Source organism: Strix aluco, chromosome 14 (genome assembly GCF_031877795.1).
Source record: "Strix aluco isolate bStrAlu1 chromosome 14, bStrAlu1.hap1, whole genome shotgun sequence".
Taxonomy (NCBI): domain Eukaryota; kingdom Metazoa; phylum Chordata; class Aves; order Strigiformes; family Strigidae; genus Strix; species Strix aluco.
In genome coordinates this window covers 7,615,046-7,636,850 of record NC_133944.1, presented here as the reverse complement: position 1 = coordinate 7,636,850, position 21,805 = coordinate 7,615,046, and the positions used below count along the sequence as shown (strand labels likewise).

The following is a 21,805-nucleotide window of genomic DNA, read 5'->3' as shown; positions in this document are numbered from 1 at the left end:
GGACTAAAGCATCCTTATTAACATACATACCCAAAATGAAAATTCAACTGAGAAAAAAATGTTTTAAAAAGGCATTGCAAATTGTGATAGCAATTTGTGAAAATACACACCCTTACCCCATGTCAAACTGTCTGTTCTAAAACATGTGTTCATCCTAAAGTACTTTAACATCTGTTCATGGTCTATGAACTTCAGTGGTTCTTAAAGATACGTTTAAGTACATTACTCAATCAGTATGAATAGCAGTTAAGGCTCTTCAGTATTCCAAATAAACACTTTACTGAATAGTTGTGAAAGTTTAAATGAACCTTGAAGAATATATTTCATGTCACAGTCTATTCTTACTGTGTTTCTTAGTTTAACAGAACAAAGCTGCGCAAGGGAGACGGAATGCAGAGTTCTCAGCTAACTGCTCATGCTAAACTTCTGCAGAGAGCAGTTTTCAGTTACCGTGTTATATGATGGGGTGAAGAACCGCAGATCACTGCCTCAGAGAACGGGTACGGCACTTGCTCTCATGCTCCCCGAGTGGAAGCCAGAGAAAGCTCTGCACTTGATAGTGAGCTGACCAGCATATTGCTGGAAGGTGTGGGAAGGAATTGAATTCCTTCTGGGGAGGGCTCCTTCCTTCTCACAGGGAAGGATTCAGCAAAACAGACATAACAGATGACTTCCAAAGCCAAAGATTTGCTAGAGCTTTCTAACAAAGCAGGCAATAGCTAACAGGGAGTAAAGACTTGGGCGATTCAGCCAGAAATTGACCCTCAGATGTTCTGATGTATTTTGAAAGAAAATCTAGTAAAGTAACCTAATGCAGAAAGAGATTTTTCTTAGAAGAGAAGTATTAGTGGCCAATTTCAAAATTACAACACTGGGAACAAACCATGTAGGTACCAAATTTGCTTTCTACTAAATATAGTTTAAACACAGGACATCTGGCAGACAGAGTAGGTGATACAAATTTGACTGGGAGATAAACTTATATAAAATTCATTATTTTAGATGCTATCACAAATAAAACTGAATCAACAGAAATTACACAGGAGCCTATGTGTGTTACTGTGACCATCTGTGTCCCAAGGTAGATGTAAAAATGGCTACATGTGCCTGTAGTTTCAGGAGCATTATTTGAAACTGTTACCATTAAGTCTTGCCATAATGTGGGATTTAATTTTTACATCACTGAATTTTATTGTATACCATTTATGGGATGCATTTATAATCTCTATTATCATTGTGCAGTAACTGGCAAATAATGCTATATGGTGTGTTTTATGCACCTTCTTTTTCACTGAATTCATGACAGTTTACTAAACTTCAGACCTTGATAAACTGGTGAAAGGCCTTTCAATCTAGCATGACCACACAATTAAGTCTGAGTACTATCGTGACTCAATGCTATTCTTTAATCTTGCTGAGAGCTACAGTGCAGAGCTAAAGCTGTCGTTACTAATTCTGTAATAGACATCAAGGGAAGAATAAACAGAAGAAAGCTTACTTCAAAGACCAGCGTCTCATTAGTCGGTCCTGCTGCATATAGACTCTCTGGATGGTTAAAAGAGCGTTGATAATCAAAAACTGTTCCAGCAAAAGAGAACTTTCCTGGCCAGTCAATTGTCCAGTCTCCTGTCAGATAATACTTTTTACTGAGGTTGCGCACTGCAAGGTAGCTGGTGGAGATCTGCATTTCATGGAGCTGTATACTGCGTGCTCCTGCTGGAATAGTGACCACGGCATAGTAGTCTGAAATTAAAGAAGTAAGCAACGTTTTTGCAGTTGTCATACAGATAGAGATGGCTTATCATTTTTGAGCCAATTTGAAATTTTTGCAGTTTAAAAGATGTTGAAGACAGCTGTTCTGATCCACCAAAGTTCCTCCGTTTTCACAAGAGAAACCAGTTCTGATTTTAACCCCCCCTATGCAGTCTGTAATCAGAGTAACTCTGAAGTATTTCAATTCCTGGAATTTTTCTTTGCGATTAAAGACAAGAAAAAGCAAGTTCATCTTAGAAAAATGCAGAACAGACTAATGCTGGTTTCACTGTAATTCTTTTACTGTGTTTTTCCTGTAGTTCCCTACAGTAGTTTGAAGTCCCTACTTCCAACCTGCACAAGGTTTTTGAGGTGAGATGCACTGGGATGCAGGGAGTTTTCACGAAGCCCTGTACACCACTGGATCTCCCTGCTGTGAGCCACTGCACTCTGAGCATGTAGAAATCTCACTCATTCTACAGTCAGATGAGACACTGCTGACAATCTCCAACACACACCGCACACAGCTAATTTCGCAGAGCATTTAATTTAGATTACTTTTCTAGCATTGCATCTCTGTATTACTGTATCCTAAACAATTTCCTGACCTATATTACTGTAGTATTGACATGTCTTATGAACAGTAAATGGATCCGCAAAATACCCCCACGGGTAAAGAAATATTATCTGCATTTTATGCCTGAGAAACTGCGGCATAGTGAGATTATTTCACAAGAAGCCTGTGACAGTCCGCTAAAGAAAAGTCCACCTCCCAGTGACTGGATCATCCATTGAATCAGCTGGACAGCTTCCAGTCAACTTAATTTGAAAATGGACATGGAAATACTGTCATGTTTGGCATTATGCTGTGTATTGCTTTTTATATGTTCTACAGGCCCATTCCAGTCAGAGCTGTTGACAGCTATTTTTTCACTTGCCTGAATCCTAAAATCTCTTTTAAGAGGAAATTCACACGTAAAGGGAAAATGTGGCTTAAGAAACAAGAGGAATGCTTGCAAATTAACTAACCAAGACTTATGCTCAGAGCTTGCTTGTTACCAAGAAACAGGAGAAATGTGAACTCTCCTCTCACTCTCCCTGTGATTTTCAGTTCACATCTGGACTTTTAGCCACTGCCCTAATGAGCAAGGAGTCATATATATTACATGGGGATACAGCAGAGCAATGAGTTGATGATCATGTGGAACAGCTTTCCTTACCATTAGCTTTGTGCTGGATCAAGTATTGGCCTTTAAAGAACTTGCACGTTGAATTATCTCCTTTACAAACTCCACAAGCATCCAATACAGCTTTGGAACCAAGTCCATGATCACACCCTACTTGCTGCAACCAAAAGGCACAAGTGAAGGACTCAGACACAAGGGAATTTGAAGAAACAGCTGCATTTTCCATAAAGGAGTCAATTGCCCACTTAAAAAAATAGACATTAGCATTGTAAGAAACTTAATTTTATCTTACTTCACATATTCCATCAATGCAAACATCATATTTATTTGGAGAACACAGAGTTCCATCCTTCACTTTACTGGACATTGCAAAGAAAAAGTCAAAGTCTTCAGCTGTGCAGTACAATTTACATCTATCTTCCTCTGGAGGAAAAAAAAAAAACACAAAAAACCAAGACAATAAACTATTCGCAGACCCGCAGCACAGTTTAAAAAAAAAAAAAAAAGCATCCTGCTATTGTTTCTTCCTGCAACCTAGATGACAAACTACAAGGATTAATTGTGTGTGGTGACATATTAGGACCCCAAGATGGGCATAAATATAGCCAAATACAGTAGCATATATTATGCTATTTTAAAAGAACATGTGGGTTTGACTGGCCACACAGACTTCAGAATTCAAAACCAGTGTGAAAACATGCACATTGCATTAGCACTGCTGATGTGGCCCTGATTTCAGTTCCACTGGTTCACAGTTTCAAATTTCATTTCTTCTTAAGAGAAATGGGAGACGATAATAATTTTATTCAATTTTCAGTTAAAATTTGAAAAATATACAAGATGGCATAAATGATCAGTTCAGCTGAAAGCTAGGACTGGGGTCAGATTTTCCCTTAACAAAAATGCTTTTCCTCTAAAAAATCCTAACTATTGTCAATCAAATTTCTTCTTATACATGGATGGTATGCCATCTTTATAAAGGGCTGATTAATTCTATATAGACAAAAACAGTCATGCAATTGTAAATATTGTCTCAATTGCTGAAGTACACAATTTTAATACTAATAGTAAGTGCAACAAATAAAACAATGTGACAAAACTTTGCAGAACAGGAAATTGGATTCAAAATAGTATCCTTTTATTCTTAAATAAGCAGCTGGATTTTCAATAGTATTTTCTACAGAGGCAAGGCATCTGTAGCAATTTTGAAAACCAGATCATGTTTTCAGGACTATAAATGTAGATCTTGGGGGAGATTTTAAAAAGCAGCTAAGAGAGTAAGGACAGGCATTTTCAAGTTCAAAGTTACTTGGGGACATCTTGCTTTTGAAAATTATGCCCTTTGTCCCTAATTTTAAGCCCCTACGTCTTTTACTAAACACAGCCCCTACCTTTAAAACCAATGTAGGCTACCTTAATTTCTGTTAAACAAGATGCATTATTCTCCCTATTATACAACATCCATTGTTACATGCTGTGAAACCATATTTCCTCTTTCCTCTGTTCACATTGGCTGTTAGGATGTAGGTTTCTAAATCCCACAAAAATGTCTGCAAAGACTTGAAGAAAATATAATCAGGCTATGAATGGAAGTTGCATGTAAGTGTATCTGCATATATATATATCGTACACATCAAAAGCAAATTTGTACAGGTGCTAAATGAAGCAGCTACAATGTGACATAATACAGCTGTTTTTATTCAAGTAGTAGCAACTGCAGCTACAAACTGCTTTCAAACAGCAGAAAATATTTGTTTTATTTGATAGAAATGAATAGTGATTCAAAATATTTGCAAAATTAAAATGTGTAAATTAAAAATAAACTTTGCTTGTACAAAAGACAAGAAATACTTATTGAGACCTGAACATTATAAAGATCTCTTAGTAAAAGATGACTTCCAAAAAATTATGCCAGTGCATTGTTTGTTTTTCCAGTTCTCATGGGACTATACCAGCAGAAATGTCAAAAGGTTGATTTATTGTTACATTTCGAAATCTGAGAACATTCCAAAGGAAGGAAGATTCTGGTAGTGTTATTGTGGGAGCTCACATTTCCTATGCTGAAAAAATCCATGGAAATTGTTTTGGTTTGGTTTTACACTAACTGATATGTAATATAAAATGAAAGAGGGGGGTAGCAACAGCTAGGGAGTCACACTAAGGACAAAGATTTAAATTCACAACCAAAATCAATTCTGCGTGTTCATACAGGCAGTATCGCACAGGAGGCTGGATTCAACTATGCTAGAAAGCAAACACATCTCAAATAAGCCAGCTGAATTTCTGTTTGCTTACATCAGGGTGATATTTGCCCAAACAATATGGATGAATTACACCCTATAGCTCGCTTCCTGCAATTGACTTTGTCCATCAGAGCTGTGGCATAATTACCTTCCACTTTAGTATATGGCTTCCATTTGTAGTACCAACCCCGGAAAGGTTTGCTGTTGTATTCTGCACACTGCTGGGCACGGAAGTCCAAGCTATTTGCTGGACATGGCTGATTATTACAAAGTTGATAAATACGACTGGAACCTTGGCAGAATTTGCCGCCATACTGTGGCCTAAAAAAAAAGAAAAAAAAATTCTTTTGCAAAACCTACTTCTTGTGTGATTGGCATGTTACATGTGTATGAGAAAATGAGAGGACATATTGTCTTAGGAGATCAGTATTCCTTATACAGGCCATTAATTTTCATGGCTCCTAAAACCAAGCAAAGCAGTTGCCATGAATTATCTACTTGAAACACTGCAAAGTCAGCAAAGATGCAACCATCTAGAGGTGAGTCATGTTTTCACTAATTTAAATTTATAGGGCTATTTTGTATTGGCTGGTTTCAATCTTGTTATGTAGCTATTTTTACTCTGCTGTAACCCAGAAATGAACATGTGCAAACAATTACCTATCACAATAAGAGTTAATAAAGGATAACATAACACTGATCAAACATAAACAGAATGAATAATTACATTTGGTTGTTCATTTGTTTTGTAAATCATTTTGAAAAGATGTGCTCTTAAACAGTCAAGAAAACAAGGATTGTGCATAGTTGTTCTGCTTTAGGAAAATGTTGGAGTTCATGGATAACTTTAAACACGTCACATCCACATCAGCAAACCTTACCTGGGCATTTCTCTTAATTTTGGCCAGAATGAAAAGAGTATATTCTATTATTTTGCTATTAGACTAATAGTTTTTGAACTATTTGGTCTATAATTTGGTCTGTTTACATGACTGTAAAACAGTGTAAAATGTAAGACTTGCTCTTTTTAAAGTGACTGAGAGGTCTCACAAGCTGCTGAGAAATGTATTCACTCACTTTTGTATTCCTTATGGATCTACATAGAAATTCACTGATGTTATTTTTTGTTTCACAATCCTCAGATACACATCTGCAAGTACTGAGCCAAATCTTCAAAACACCAAATTCTAAGAAGTGTTTGTTGTATTAGACAATTTCTTGCATCAAGTGAAAAGAAATGCAACAATGCTGCATTTGCACACATTTATATAACGATCTTAAAAATTAGGGAACATACATACTTGTAAGATAAGCTATGATCTTTCAGTGGACAGCTTGCCCATGTTACACACATATTAAGCGAAAAAGTAGAATAATATAAATGATACTGAATAATAATATAAATGATACTGAATAATATATTAACAATAATAATTAAAAATTAATAATAATAGTATAAAATATATGGTTGCAACCTATTGTTTGTTTCAATCCCTAAACACTACATTATAATTATTCTCCATATCAAGTATCCCATGCAACTTCTCTTGACACGCATCTCACTGGAGTAATATGGAGACAGCTTGGTGCAACATGGATGAGAAAATCCAGGTGCTTTTTCTGTTTGCTTTCTTATAAATTTTAACCCTCATATATCTAACCCTCTAACTAAGCTGGGTCTTGGTTTTTGTATTTTGAATCAGCTTTCAATGTACATAATATCTGCCTTTTCCAGAGTTCTGGGCTACAAAACAGTGTTTCAAAGGAAGAGATGGAAACCCACCTGCTACTCTGTTTAAAACTGGGTTAAAGTGCCAGCAAAATGTGTTGTGTAAAAAAACCCACAACCTCCAGTGACTTTTCTTGAGGTCACCTACTAGCAACAGTGACACTGAGTATAACGGTAAAGGTCTTAAAACTAAGTCAAATTTTCTGTCCTAGTTGGTGGCAATTCAGTCTGTGAAGGGCAGGGAGGATATTCAACGTCAGTGAAGTCAGGGAGTATTTATGTTGACTTTGTGCAATTGGTGAGAACTTTGAGTTAAGGCAGCCAAAGTGTTGGGTCATTACTCAATTCTCTACAGACTTTCTTTACAGCTTCAGCACATGTATGATTTTTGACCTCCTTCAGCCCCAGAGAACAAAACTGCTTTAGTGTAAGGAAAAGAAGCAACCTCCTTCCAAGTAAATGCCACCAAACAAGCAATATAATAGAATTATTTATGGCTAGATCGTGATTTCTAGCCACAGTCTTGCATTTGAGGATGGTATAAAATTCCACCAAACTAAGGGAGCACTGAAAGAGGCATTCTGTTTCCCAGCTCTGTTACAGCATTTTAATATTACAGTACACTCCCATTACTGAAACTGTTGGCCAGAGAATTATGGAAACTTCCCCACCTTCATTTTTTACCAACAAGATGTCAGTAAGAGTTAAGTAATTCACAGGAAACTAGATGTAGATCAAACTTCTGAGAAAAGACTATTATCTACACAAACAAAACTGCGCTTTTATTGGTGATGTTTATACCACCAGTAGATTTCAGTTTGACGGCCTACAGAATCTCTGGTAGTATAACTGCACTTCCAACGGAACACTTTGCACAGAGTGTATTCTAATGTTTCTGTAGTGGCACAGTGCTCCTTATACAGATATAGCCTAAACTTTTCATCCATCGGTGCACCTCCCCAGTGTTGGCATGCATTGGTAAAGATACCTGCATGAATAATGCTGTTAGAGCTGAGGCCTTGCTGAGCATAATTGGAAAAGGAAGAAATTCAGTGAGAAAGGCCAGCAAAAGAAGTCTCCAAAGAATGACTTTGGAATATAAGTGCAAAGATGTAAATACTCCACTTCATACAAGACTCAAATATTAAAATGGAACAAAAGTAGCTTAAATTAATTCTGCAGTACCCTTTTAAGAATAGACTTCATGAACAATGGAATTGAAATGGATGTTCACTGCAATGCAACATAGTGAGAAATCCTGGAATTAATCTGATCAAGGAAAGTATTTTATGCATTACAGAGGGAATTAGACTGAAATTCTGGACTCCTATTTTTTCATGTTTTGTAATCATATAAAATCAAGTGAGAACATTTCTGCTCATATTATGATAGTATCACAAAGTTAGTTTATTTTAGTCTGCATAATTTTGAAAGATCTTTCACAGTATTTTAAATGGCATCATTACTTTGCATCAGTCTGTAATTACTGTTACAGATATTGTACACAAAAGATTAAAAAGATGTGTTCAAGCAATTTTGATTTAGTCTTTTAATTGCATACATGCTTAAAACTCCATTCTACTCTTACTGAACAATGCACTATTGTGAAGTGGGTAGGATTCAGTCCCACAGATATGATTTAGGTATTAATTTAAATCTCTTGGGCACTCTTCAGGTTCTTTCCCAGCTAAACTATTAAATTATGTAATCTATTTCTACCTTGGAAAAGTACCTCAATTGTAAAATGTTGTGAGGTATGAAAACCAGATCCATGAAATTACACTGTGACAATTTACAGAAACATAATGATTTTAGCAAATCTGTATAGTTCTGTGTTCTACAGATGACCTCCATAGGTGTTTGTTAGTATGAATCCATACATAACTCCAGTGGTAATTCAGAAGCCATACCCAGGGCTGTTTGGGTGTGGTCACAAGGTCTGCCTTAAAGTTGTCGAGAGAGCGCGAATTGAATTGGGTGGATATTATTTGCAAGAGGAGAATTTCACATACGCACAGGTAACAAGATTTTCATGAGCAGCAGCCTGAATTTGTGTTCCTCACCTGTCTTTAAGCTTCTAATAAGATGTGTCACCTTTAAAATCACTGGAAACCTAGAAATCTCCCTCAATGTTCATAAGAAGTTACTTTGAAAAATGGACTACTTATTTAAAAAACTAATTTTAGAGTCCAATCAGTTCTTTAGAGATCCACACCCCTTGTCCTAATCCCTTACAGAAATACATTTTATTCTTTGTCATTCTCAAAATTTTGCTGTCCAAAAACATCTATCAAGCTTTTGAACAAAATAAACACTAGCTCCTACACAAATCTGAATTAGGAAAAGTGAAATAAATATATTACATATGAAATAATATACATGTATGTACTGAAATAGATAAACATCTGAAATATATTTCAGAAGTTCAAAAAGAAAGGAATAATTATTCTTTGTTTATGTGTAGTTATAGAGGTGAACAATGAACAGTGACTAGGTTATAAATTGTTCCATGTGGTGTAATACTGAAAATGGATAGTATCATTCTTCTGATGATTCCACATCTATACAAAAGTGCTGTGATGGGAAATACAGCTACCTGGATATTCATACACTGTTGTGTGGATGGCTTATTTATAGTCCTGTCATATCATCGCTCTAACTCTGAGAGAGATTTATGGTACCTTCTCTTTGCTCTAACTGAATCATCACTAATATAATAGAATTAAATTTAGTATAAACATGATCCAGTTGTGGTATCAAGTTTTACTGGATTACATCAAGTCTTGCATCAAGTCTTACTTTAATTAGAACAGACAGATCACTCTGAATGCAAGTTTTAAATACCTAATGTTACAGTAACAGACACCCTTCATGTTAAAGAGCTTCTGTTTGAAGACCATTGGAAATCATTATAAGTTATAATAGTGCACCAAACTGAAACATTTCAAATACTGGACATTCTTCTGTCACACAGGGAGAGCAAGGGAAGGCTTATGAATAAATGCAAAGAACAATGTGCATTCATACAAATTTAGCAGGGAAACAGGGATCAAAGTAGGAAGACCAAAATACATGTATGACGTGTAATTGAGACCCTGCATTCTCTTGCTAAGTAGTTTAATAAAGGAAACTACCCAAGTAATTTTATTTATCAAAATACACTGAGAAACAACAGAAAAGGTTGAGAAAATGCTCTGCTACAGATCTGCAAAAATTGGCTTGACTGAGTGAGGGCAATAAAGACTATTTTAACTAACTCACATTTTCCTATAACATAGTATATGAAGCGTGGATATTATTACTGCAGCACTGTATAGTAGGTGTGAGGCTTCTTTACAGCCTCATATAAACTGTGTCATATTTTCTCTGTTTTTTATTACTGCAGTTTAAATGCTGTTTTTATTGTGTGCAATGAAGAATACATGTGTCTATGGCTGTTGAAGCTGTGTATGAAATAAAACAGTGAAATCCTTTCTTTCTTGTAAGTTGAAGTGAATTGAGCAGGGAAAGATGCTGGTCAGATAACACTTTACCTTTACTTTGAAATAGTATAGTAAGGAATAGTAGTATTTACAGTGATAAGACATTCACTAGAGGAAAATACCAGAAATGTTTAATGAGTTAGCATACAATTCTAGGGCTCAGCAACTTTATTCTGACCTGTGAAACATAAAAGAATGCAAAGAACATGACAGACATACAAAGACATCTGTCTACAACCATCTTGATATTGACTTTAAACATTTTTGGTTATTAACTTGGATAAAATGATCTCATCAGAAGTCTTAATAGCTTTTAAGACCTTTATCCCTTGCTCTTAAATTATTTGGTGTGAATATGTCTGTGTGGCATCTGTGTGGCATTTTGCTACTTCTGCAGGTATTTGATAAACTGTAATGTCACAAAATAAATTGAGAAAGTTGGGCTGTAGATGTTGTAGTACTCTAGCAGTCTTCAGACAGCCGCTACTTTCTAGTATCAGGACATATTTCTGTCTTTCAGCTATTGACTGGTCATACTGGACATGAGAGAAAGGTCTTAGAAACATTTTCACACATACTATTTCCCTACAGAACTGGATTCTGTTATTTTTTTTGTTCTAATAGCATAAATAGTTAGTATAAAAATAATACCTTTTCATATCTATGTCTTACTTTGGATTATTGCAGTGTCTTTCTTGATATGTGACCCCACCTCCACAAGTGCGAGTACACTCTGACCACTCGGACCAGGCAGACCATTGGCCATTCACAGGCTTGGGTCCATGATCCCCATACTTGACACACTGTCCTCTTCGACACCACTGCCAAAAGAATGCCAAAAAATATCCTATCAGAGTTAGCAGTAACTAGTAGATGCAAAAAAGAAAAAATCCACATTTAAAAGCTCCGGCACTTAACCGTAATAAACGTGAGGTCACCCTTTGAACTCAGTGAGTTAGTTCACAGTAGGACAAGGACTCTGAAGCAGGACATCGATCCACACAGTGGTATAAATACTGTCCTAAAATTTGTCCAAGTTCTGAGCTGAAGATCTCTGAGGTACAAATTTTCAAAACTGTTCTCTTGGAGAGACATTTTTTGTCTTACTCTTCCCAAAAAATTCCATGTTAATTTATGGTCCTGTGCCATCAAGAACCTCAAAACTTCCCATGTAATTTAAAAATAGCCTGCTAAAATTCTGCTAAAATTTCTCCCTTTTATCATTCAATCATGAAACACTGCACAAAGGGAAAATGTGAAATAGAACATTTGTCAGTAACTTGAAAATAAAAACAATATTCTACTGGATGAAACATTACAGCAAAAGAAAGTATTTTGGGCAATTATAGATGACTGTAAATTAGAAGGTTCAACTAAAACAAATAAGGCTCCTTTAGTAGTGATCACTGATGATAAATATGCATGATAGCCTTAGTCTGTATAGCAAATATTATGGTTTAAGGAATGTTTATAGCAGAGTGGAATTTGAAGCCTTGATGTAGCTTCTGTTATAATTAATGGATTTTCTTACTGATTTAGATTTGCAGACATATCTTATTCCATATCTCAAAGGGAGAGGCATCACTCCTGACCATCAGATAGGTACCAATGTGAGGATCAGCCCTGACTACATGTCACAGTGCAATCTTATACAGAGCAATCTGGAAGTCCAAGATAGCAAACCTGGAGGGATCTGCATAAAACTGGTTTTGACAGGAACTGGTATTTGATCCAATACAGTTTAAAAAGAAGTTAGAATGACATTGTCCTATTTATAAAAGAACTTACCATACTTAGACCACAAGCTGTTCCTTCCGCTGCTGGCATGAACTTTGTCTCGCACCTATGACCCACTTTGTGACACCAGAGAGATTTGCATATATCCTGAAAAGGAAAAAGTGCTCACCATAGTACTCATAATTCCCATTATCCCCTGGTGTTTTGAAAGAGTAACAAATGATACATGCCTTTGCTACCTTAAAAGCCATATAAATTTTCTGAATTTAGAAAATCCAGGGTTTAAGATTCATAGCACAGCCATATCCTGATATTGCCATCTTGTTTATGCACTGCTTCACTATATAGTTTTTAAAACTATTTTGAGTGTGAGACTATAATAGAACAAAAACAGTGTTAAAAAGGTCAAGGCTAAAATTCCATCAAGATTACAGGGACTAATAATACTCTGAAGAGACTAGTTTTTCTAAAACCTAGGAGATATCTGGAAACAGTCTCTTCACAGTGCTGTTTACTCTCTCTTCTTTGTTTATTAGCTGTAGAAGAAACACAGCTGCCATTACCTGATAAATGTGGTTAGTATAAAATAAATCAAAATACTCCAGGATAATAACAGGAGTAAAAGAAATTACAACGCTTCTTCTCAGAATGAGCACTCCAGATTATTTAATAAAATGTCTTCTCTGAAGAGGTCAGCAAGGAGTGTAGCAGTCACTAAAATAATGAGTTAATTTAAATTAATCTTTCATCACAAAGTCGAGTATAAGTTACATTTTTATTGTTCTAAAATAACCCTATAGATCTTTTCCAGACTTTGCTGTCAATGCATGAGTAGAACAAAACACAAGAAACTTAGTCCTTACCCCACACCCCATGCAAGTTTTGATCAAAACTCTACTGCCTGCCAATTTCCCTTAGCATAGCAGGCTATAGAAGCTCATAGGCTTTATGTATTCAACTGCACTCCTTATGACTCCTTGAAAGAACACATTTCCTTCTGAAACTCCCCTGGGATTGTGATATTCCTCAAAAGAGGCCAGTACCTTCAAAGCAAATTGCCAAGCAAGATAAGGTAGAGAAATAGTCCAGGCCTCTGAAGAACACTGTATTACTTGTACTTATTTAGTGTACTGCAGTTCTCTAATGTAATTTTAACTTTTCAAAAGTATATCAATAGGTACCTTTACAAAGCTGAGGTTGCACAGTTTTGCTTTCATTCCAAATTGCCATTTGCACTGGGTATCAGCATCATAGATCTGTCCTGGCAGTTTGTCAGGGTATTTATACTGTCCTGTTTGCTTAGGTTCATCAATCAGGCAGGCAGCTTGAGCTGTACTATAATGAGAGAGTATATTAATCATAACTATGATCTTTATATCAAAATATTTTAATTTGCTACAGACCAGCAAAAACACGTAATATGGTATACAGTACCTTTAACTAGCTTTAGAGGTATGCAATGAAATGAGAATATCTGCTTGCAGGAACCAAAAGATCTTGATATCTTGTTGGTAGCCTGACCTGCAAAGTTTTAAGGAAGCAGGAATTTCCAGGCTTTGGGACTGTTGTGACAACAAGAAAGTATGATGTCAAATTATTTTCCTCCCTTTATTCCTCTATCACCAAGAGCAAGGTGATCTAGTCTACTTCTTTCCCTTAAATGGATTCCCAAAATCAGGAATCAACAAACAGGCACACTGTCTCATTTCAGCATTCACTTTGTGTGGATTGACAAACAGAGGACTGCTACAGATTGTGTGCTTTGGGTTGGCTGTGTTCAGCTTAAAACCAAAGGTACTCTGTGGTCTACTTTTTTCCTTTGTATATGCTTGAGAAGCCATGTACACAGAAGGTCACTCTATGCTGGATTTATCTTCCAAGTGTAAGTCTCTTGGACCATATTCCATGTTGGAAGGCTTATCTGACTTTTTACTTTGCAATTTGCTTGTGTACTCAGAATATGTTGCATCATTGTAGCAGAAAAAAATCACTAGAACTCTGTCACCTTTCCTGGCCGCTACTCTTAGATACTAACTTGGAATTCAAGGATCAGATCCACAGAATTATCTAGGTGCTTGATTCTCTCTCCAAGGAATTAACATCTAAAATGCCTGTATTGGATCTGGGTCTTAGTACTGCCTGCACATTTTTTAGTAATCATGTATGGTCTACCATGTACAACAAACAAAATAAAAGGAAAGTTGTACAGGAAAGGGCTGCAATTCTGATGTCATTAAACATAGACCAAAAACCAATTCCTTTAAAAGCATCACTGAGTAATGCCAACATGCTGGAGAAATAATTGGCATCTTTCACTTTTTCCTTTTTTTCCCCCCAGAAACAGTATATGAAAAATTTAAAATGTTCTTACTCATTATACGAGCTAGATCAAGAGAGAAAATCCAGTGAGAAAGGCTACTAATGTTAATTTACATTTTGTAATGACTTTGGTACCACTGCGTCTGCCCTCTTTTGTGTTCACTTCCTCCTAATTCTCTAATAAACCTAGCTGCTGACAGGAATGCCTGGGAAAGAATGATATGCCAGTCATTACTGCCGGATATTCATGAAGGGTGAAATTCATTCTTTTGAAATGAGGCAGGACAAAAACACTTATATGCCATACCACCTATACGCTTCGTAAGTCCAAGTGTGTGGGCTCAAATAGCACATTGGTTTGGGCACATTTTAAAAGAGGTGAATTTCACACTTAAGCAATTTTTATGTCTGTTCAAGAATTCAAGCCCGGTTACTAAAGATACATTCCCTGGCACCAGCCCAAATTTACATCTGACCTACCTGAGAAATTTGTTGAGATACTGCCTGCTGCATACAGACCAAGAAAACACTCCATTGTTTCCTGTGAGTGTGGGAGACATAATATTACCCTCAGCTTTTCTACAAGGATTTCCTTCTCCATCATGAATCATACCAAAGCTGAAAAGAGAACCAGGCATGAGAGTGAAAATCTAGATTAATCACAAGCAAGACAAAATTTGGAGCAGAAGAAACACTTTCTGGGTAACAGTTCTATGCTTGAACTCCACAGAGAATGTGGAATTCATCCCTTTCATTCCAAAGGGATGAAAACATATGCACCATGCAAATGAACATTAGTATGAAACAAGCTCTAATTAATAGCATTCAAATTTTATTGTCATCACACACTTGTCTGATGAGAAAAAGATAGTCAAGTTTCAAGAAGACCCATACTGGTGACGCACTGGAGCTCTTGTGAGCTAATGACAAGACACTGACACATAAGTACCAGAGCTGCAGACTGTGTCAGAAGTTTTACAGTTTAACCATTTCTCTTTTCTGAAGGAGAGATGTTTTGTGGTGAGATGGATGGAAGTAGTGGATCTCATGTTGAGTCACACTTGCTTATAAATCTATGGGCTTAAAACATGCATGCAGTCTGAGCCTTTCATTGCCTAGTGATAATGCCTGTTAACATAAATGGCGTGGAGATCAGAATCCAGGGAAATATCAGTGTTACACAGCTGTAGGAATATAACATGACTCTCCTCCTAATAGGAGGGAAGAACTACATAACTGCATTCAATCTGTAGCAAAAGAAGTGGGATTGAATGAATAGAATACAAGGTGTAAATATAAAAATATGATTCTTTTTCTAATTTTGGCCACTAACTTGCAATATTATCTCAGCCAAATCACTTTCTTTTCCTCGCCTGTTACACACCGTCATTTACTTTGTCTAGACTGTAACCGCTTTAGTGGGAATACTGCCTCTTACTGGGTGCTTTGCTTAGTCTGCAGCATCATGAGGCCCCGCTTTCACTAGGAGAGGTGTTAGGATAATATAAAGAACAATAAGCAATAATAAAAAACACGTTAAAATGATAAATTATGGGGGACTTATGGATATAATAAAGCTAATTTTCAGATTTTTTCCTTTCACTGCTTTATATTTACTCACTGTACAGGACATCTGTGAATTTCAATGTGTTTTGAATAGAAATTTCATAATCTGTTACTTCAGCATTGTAGCACATTGGCAACTTTATGAATGTAATCTGTGCACGTGCAGGGAATATCTAATTTACTGGACTCGATCCTCTACTGTTATAAATCATTGCAGGCTCATCAGAGTTACTGCATGTGTTGCCACCAGCTGAGGCTCCAAACTTGCTAAAATATATAGCTCCTTCTATAAATGAACAAAAAAAGTCCCAACTGAGCTAGTGTTTTAGAATCCTTTAGAAAATACTAACTTTATTCACATGCATTGCAGCCAAAGAATCCACAGTTTATATAGCCACTGACACGATGGGTTCTGAATTCCCAAAGGAACTGTTAAGCTTTCAGGTAAAAACACAAACTGGTTAAAGAATACCATAAAAATGTATAACAATGGAAGTTACTCAGTGGATCACAGAGTATGATCTGTACAATATACTACATTCTCCTACTGTGAAATCCTTCCGTTAATATATTCACAGTGGACCTCAGCACCTCCGAGGCTGTCACAGGTTTTTTTTCTTCCAGGAATCTCTGTATCAGAGAGACCGAATTCTGTTGTTTTAGATAGTAGGTAGTCTCAGGAACATGAACACGAACAAATTATTTTTTCCAGGAGATAAGATGCATTTTAACAGACATGAGTAGGGAAGTATATCAAAGAAAGGCTGAATAATAGAAGAATCAAAGGCAGTGATGAAAAAGAAAAAGAAAAAAAAAATCCAAGCATAATCTCTCAAAGCAAATAATAAAATAAACAGGAAGGAAGGAAATTAAGAGACTAAAGGGAATAATTCTTGAGAAAGAAGCTATGGGCCTGATTCTCTCCTAATACTGATCGAAGGGCATTAAAAATGTACTGAAGTCAGTGAAATTGCATTAGTGTGACAGGAGGATCAAACACTATATATTTTACATATTTGGTCCCATTGAAAGCATTGGCACAATTCCCACGGGCTTCACTAGTAGCTGGATTATTCTTTAATTCCTTGTTGCCCTTCAGATGTACAGAAACCTGTGAAAGGGTCATTCATGTAGACATTAGGTCATAGTATATACTGTAGAGCATATTTGTACAATGAAAACTAAATAGTCCTGATTCAGTCATGCAGAATCGGAAGGATTCATGCCTTAACCAAACAGTAGAATACAGTACCATTGCTTTTCAAAGATATTCTGTGCAGTAATGTTACTGCACAAAATAAAGATCCTAGGCCCACGTTTTATCTGACCCTTGATTTCAGGTTTGTATGACATAAAGAAACTAAACTTCTATACTTCCAGTGGTTAGACAGGCTCCAGCTTGAGCTACGTTAAAACTGAAAATCAAAACCATGCAAAAAGTTGTGAAAAAGTAATTAAAAAATATCTGGGGAAAAAAACAGGAGAACAAAACCTAATCATTTTCTTTAGATTTAATTCAACAATTCAGAGAATAGTTTAAGCTCCATGGAAGATTATTACTTGTTTGAGAGACAGCAGGTTCTTTGGAAAATTACAGTCTTATTACCATAGAAATCAAATGGGAATGCAATGAATACAGATACAGAAAGGCAGAAACCACCCCAAAGATTGTTTTAATCATGCATTAAATAGGTAGAGAGAACAAAGAAGGATAGGTTGAATGGAATGAATGACTCCCAGATCCTCTGAAACACCGGGTCTTCTGGGAAAGGGATCTCCAAGAGACTTGGAGAGATCACTTGTCCATACTGTAAGGTGCAATGTCCTTTCTCTTTTTGAAGCAATCATACTGATATGAGAAGCAATTTGTCTACTAGAACATGTTAGCAGTGTGGAAAGCCTGTCGATTATTGTTGTCAGCTTTTAATTTTTATTCTGGTTATCACCTGGAATACATAAAATGTCAAAAAATAAAAATAGGAGGAAAGCACCCTGGGCAGCTGATTCACCGTTTCATGCTAAAGGACACACCTCTGAGTGAAGAGTCTTGACTCTGTCCTAAAATTGCCTATAGCTTCCCATCAAATTAGAAACAGTTGTGAGGTACCTGTATCAGAATAATGTCCCTCCACCTATGGCAGCAAAATCAGTCAAAATCCCACAGTGGTTATTTTTATGATTGTTGAAGAGATGATACTTAATAAGGCCAATGCATTAGCTGGATGCTCTATATGTTCTTAATCATTATATAGCTCTCTATAAATGATCCATGTTTAACTGATTTATATTGACTGGTGCTATGTTTCCATTCACTTACATATTTATTTATAGAAGGAGCATGTAAGACTCATGAAACTTACTTGTGTCCAGATTCATGAGCAATTGTAAAAGCCAGTCCAAGGCCTGTATCTTCATTAATGGTGCAACTACGGTATTTGCTGCACATGCCACTGATAGGTGCAAATCCTGAAGGAAGGAAGCAGTAGAATAGCTTGTTCCTCTACAGAATTCCAAATACATGTATCATCTGCACTGGTCCTAACAAGTCAGTCTACTGTGGTGCATGAAGATAGTCGTCTACTTCATCAGGTTTATCATGGAGGAATTACAGCAGATTTTTATTTGACAATAAAGAGACTCCGGTATAAGAAGTATAAATCAAAGCTAATCTCCCAAAATATACTTTACTTGTAAAGATTATTCTTTCCCACCTTATGTGTTTACTGCTCCCAAATTAGGGAGGAATCCCATTCAAAAAGGGCAAGTAGTCACAAAAAGAAAAAAAGAAAAATCAGAGTGGCTCAGAAATATTCTCAAAACCAGAAATATTCCTTGGAGAGGTGACAATCCAAAAGGATGTCTTCAGACAGCTTATTTTGCCACTTTTTCTGTGGCAATGATACCAGTAATACTCTTTTTCTTCTAGGTACCTCAAAGACAAATATGTAAAAATAATACTGTTCTTTCCTCTTGAAGAAGGCTAATGTTATGTTCAAAAATGGACTTCTTTATTTTAAAACATTTCAGTCTCTATGAACCAAGATGCTGCTGTTGACACCCATGAGTTTATCAGCATGTGTTTTTATATCATACCTAAAGTATCACAGGGCTCATTTTTCCAAGAGCAGATATCAAAACCCGTAAGCAAGATGGCATGGTCATGGCGCTTTCCATTCTTCCCAACCAGAGCAGACTGCCATTGACAAAAGCTGTTCAGTGACTGGTCCGCATGGTGGTTAATCAGTAATCCACCCTGTAGATATTTCACACAGAAATAAGGTGCTTCCATCAGTACTTGAGAAAAGTGATTGAAAGAATAGGAGTCGGTTAGGGAAAGGGGAATTACTTTTTCATATTTGTTCTACATAAACTTATGTATTCTCATGTTAACTGCCTGTGATGACCGATTCAGCTGATGGATCTATTACAGCTGTAAAATAAAACTGCATCTCTCCACAGACACACTGATATTGTCAAAGTCAGTGGTAAGAACTGCAGTGTACAAATGTATTTGATTCCTGATGAAGCTGAACACTAAACTATTTTCAATCTTGTGATTAAAACGTTTAGAGATTTCTGTGGAGGAAAAGTATTATAAAAGTAGATCAACCCATCACAAATTTCTTTTAATCAAAAGAGATTTTGTCTTCTTTTGTGTCAGCACCCTTGGCAAAAGAATTGGCTCCACTCCCACCTTTGGTTACATGCTATCTTCTGTTTGGGACCTTTGACTCCTTTCCCCTTCTGATCACCACACCCTGGAATGTCCAGTTCAAAATCTATTTATTCATTTATTTGAATAATTCTTGAGTAGAGTTCTCATTCCAGCCATTTCTCTTCAAGAAAATGCTGGAAATTGTTAAGTTTTATCTTACTGGAGCATTTCAATGTTTCTAAAGAACATTCATATGAAATTAAGATCTTAGCATCAAAACTCGAGAAACAGTGAAATGCAGAAAGTGATTTTGGAGGTTTTTATGATTTTAATCATCTTCTTATGCTTTATGTCTTAAGAAACCTCTAATGAAAGTTCATGTACATAACATGGGAACCCCCAGTGTTTCCTGTGAACAGTAGCAAATGAAGCATGCCACACAAAAATTCTGACACAACTTACAGGCTCTTGTTCCAAAAGAAGAAGGCTCACAACAATAATGTTTATATCACTTCCAATTGTTCCATCTTTAAACAGACTAGAGACCTGCAATAATTATTCAAAAGGAAATATCATCTACATATATAATACTTTTTTTTTTGGATAGACTAAACATATGTATTGAGTTATTGCACTGGGCTTCAATTTTCAATACAAATTAATGGAGTTATATACGTTGTGCTATTAATCCGAAAGAGTTTAACCCAGAAGAATTATGCCCTAAATCACTACACTCATTCAAAAATCTTGAAAACCATCTGTTGATTTCAATGGGCTTTGTTCTGTCCTTGGTCTCCTGGATCAACTGTAATCAAGTTCAAAGTTCAAGTTTTGTAGTACAAAACTAAAGAGCAAAGCCACAAGGGAAAACATATTTCTAGTTAAATTATATTATTTTTCTCAAAACACATTTTTGCTTTCTCAAATAAACTTTCTTTCCAAGGAGAGACATCAGACAAAACAGACTAAGCTTCATGATACTAAATTAAATGAAAGTTTCAATTTCAGAGTATCTGCCTTTTTTTTGTACTACACAAGTAGTATTTTAAGACTTAACATTTTAAATATTTTCCAATTTTTTTTTTCTACCTTACAGTACTGTTGCCAGAGCTGTGATAATCTAGGTATCTGTCTTTAAAGAGCTTTTGATACAAGTAATATGTTAGATGAGGCTTGAAGAAAGGCTTGTGTAAGGTGCCCCTGCTCTTTTTGATATTGCTATTTGTCTAATGAAAGATCCTACTCTGACATAACAATATTCCACAGGGAAAACATACTTCAGTTACACCACATCTTACCATATTCATAACTGTTAAAATATATGTTGTTACATTTTCTTTGCCATGTTTCTCTAACATTTTTTTATCCGCCACAACAAGGGTTTCAACATTTAGACTTCCATTTTTCTGAATTTTAGCAGATGATCTTTTGAACCTTGCAGAAGTCCCATATTCATCTGAGCGAATGTATGTCTCTTCTGTGGGTGGCTTAGGTGCATCTAAAAGGAAATAAAACTCAGTTTTGGAAAGGGTTCAGATCACCCATGAACAGTTTCATCAGAAAATGAAGTATCACAGGTTCAGAGTCTTAGATTATTTTTACAGCATGTGATTTAATACTTATGGCTAAGTTCTTGTATATTTATCAAAAAAGACCTGATTCATTCCTGAGGGAAGGATGGCTACAGGGAGAGAAGGAAATGGGAGAACCATATTCATATGCATTAAGCAGTTTAAAATAAGGAATTAATCTAATAAAATGGTAGCATCTGTGGCAAAAAAATACACACAGAACTTTTAACAGAATATCTACATTTTTCCTGCCCTTTTGATAACTTCCTGAGGTGTTTGGCATGTGTTACTTACATAGCAGTTGGTAAAAAAGTCCTTTCCACAACAGATGTCCACCATCAGTACAGAAAGCAGACACACACCACAAGTAAGATTCCTGCCAGCCTGCTATTGTGATTGACATTAGCCTTCTATGCGAATTTGCCACTGAGATTATTCCTGCTGGGAACATATTTATTTAGCATAGGGAAATGTCAGGCAACAGCAAGGAGGGCTTGACAATGGGATATGCGCATCCAGCCCGTAACACCCCACTGCCAGGGTGCACTTTTTCCCTCTGTGCTT

The 21,805-nt window shown here is 36.2% G+C and overlaps 1 protein-coding gene across 2 annotated transcripts in view; it reads right to left on the bottom strand.

Annotated features, from left to right (window-relative positions):
- ADAMTS18 (ADAM metallopeptidase with thrombospondin type 1 motif 18) overlaps positions 1-21,805 on the bottom strand; it is an 80,152-nt gene that overhangs the window by 26,128 nt on the left and 32,219 nt on the right. For both annotated transcript variants that reach the window (XM_074839877.1, XM_074839876.1), the window contains 12 exons: positions 20,969-21,168; positions 20,133-20,216; positions 19,109-19,268; positions 18,376-18,481; positions 14,930-15,067; positions 13,312-13,465; positions 12,182-12,277; positions 11,066-11,214; positions 5,331-5,503; positions 3,232-3,362; positions 2,973-3,096; positions 1,499-1,743 (listed from right to left, as the gene is read on the bottom strand). In XM_074839877.1, coding sequence (XP_074695978.1) covers positions 1,499-1,743; positions 2,973-3,096; positions 3,232-3,362; positions 5,331-5,503; positions 11,066-11,214; positions 12,182-12,277; positions 13,312-13,465; positions 14,930-15,067; positions 18,376-18,481; positions 19,109-19,268; positions 20,133-20,216; positions 20,969-21,168 — 1,760 coding nt within the window. The remainder of the gene's footprint in view (positions 1-1,498; positions 1,744-2,972; positions 3,097-3,231; positions 3,363-5,330; positions 5,504-11,065; positions 11,215-12,181; positions 12,278-13,311; positions 13,466-14,929; positions 15,068-18,375; positions 18,482-19,108; positions 19,269-20,132; positions 20,217-20,968; positions 21,169-21,805) is intronic.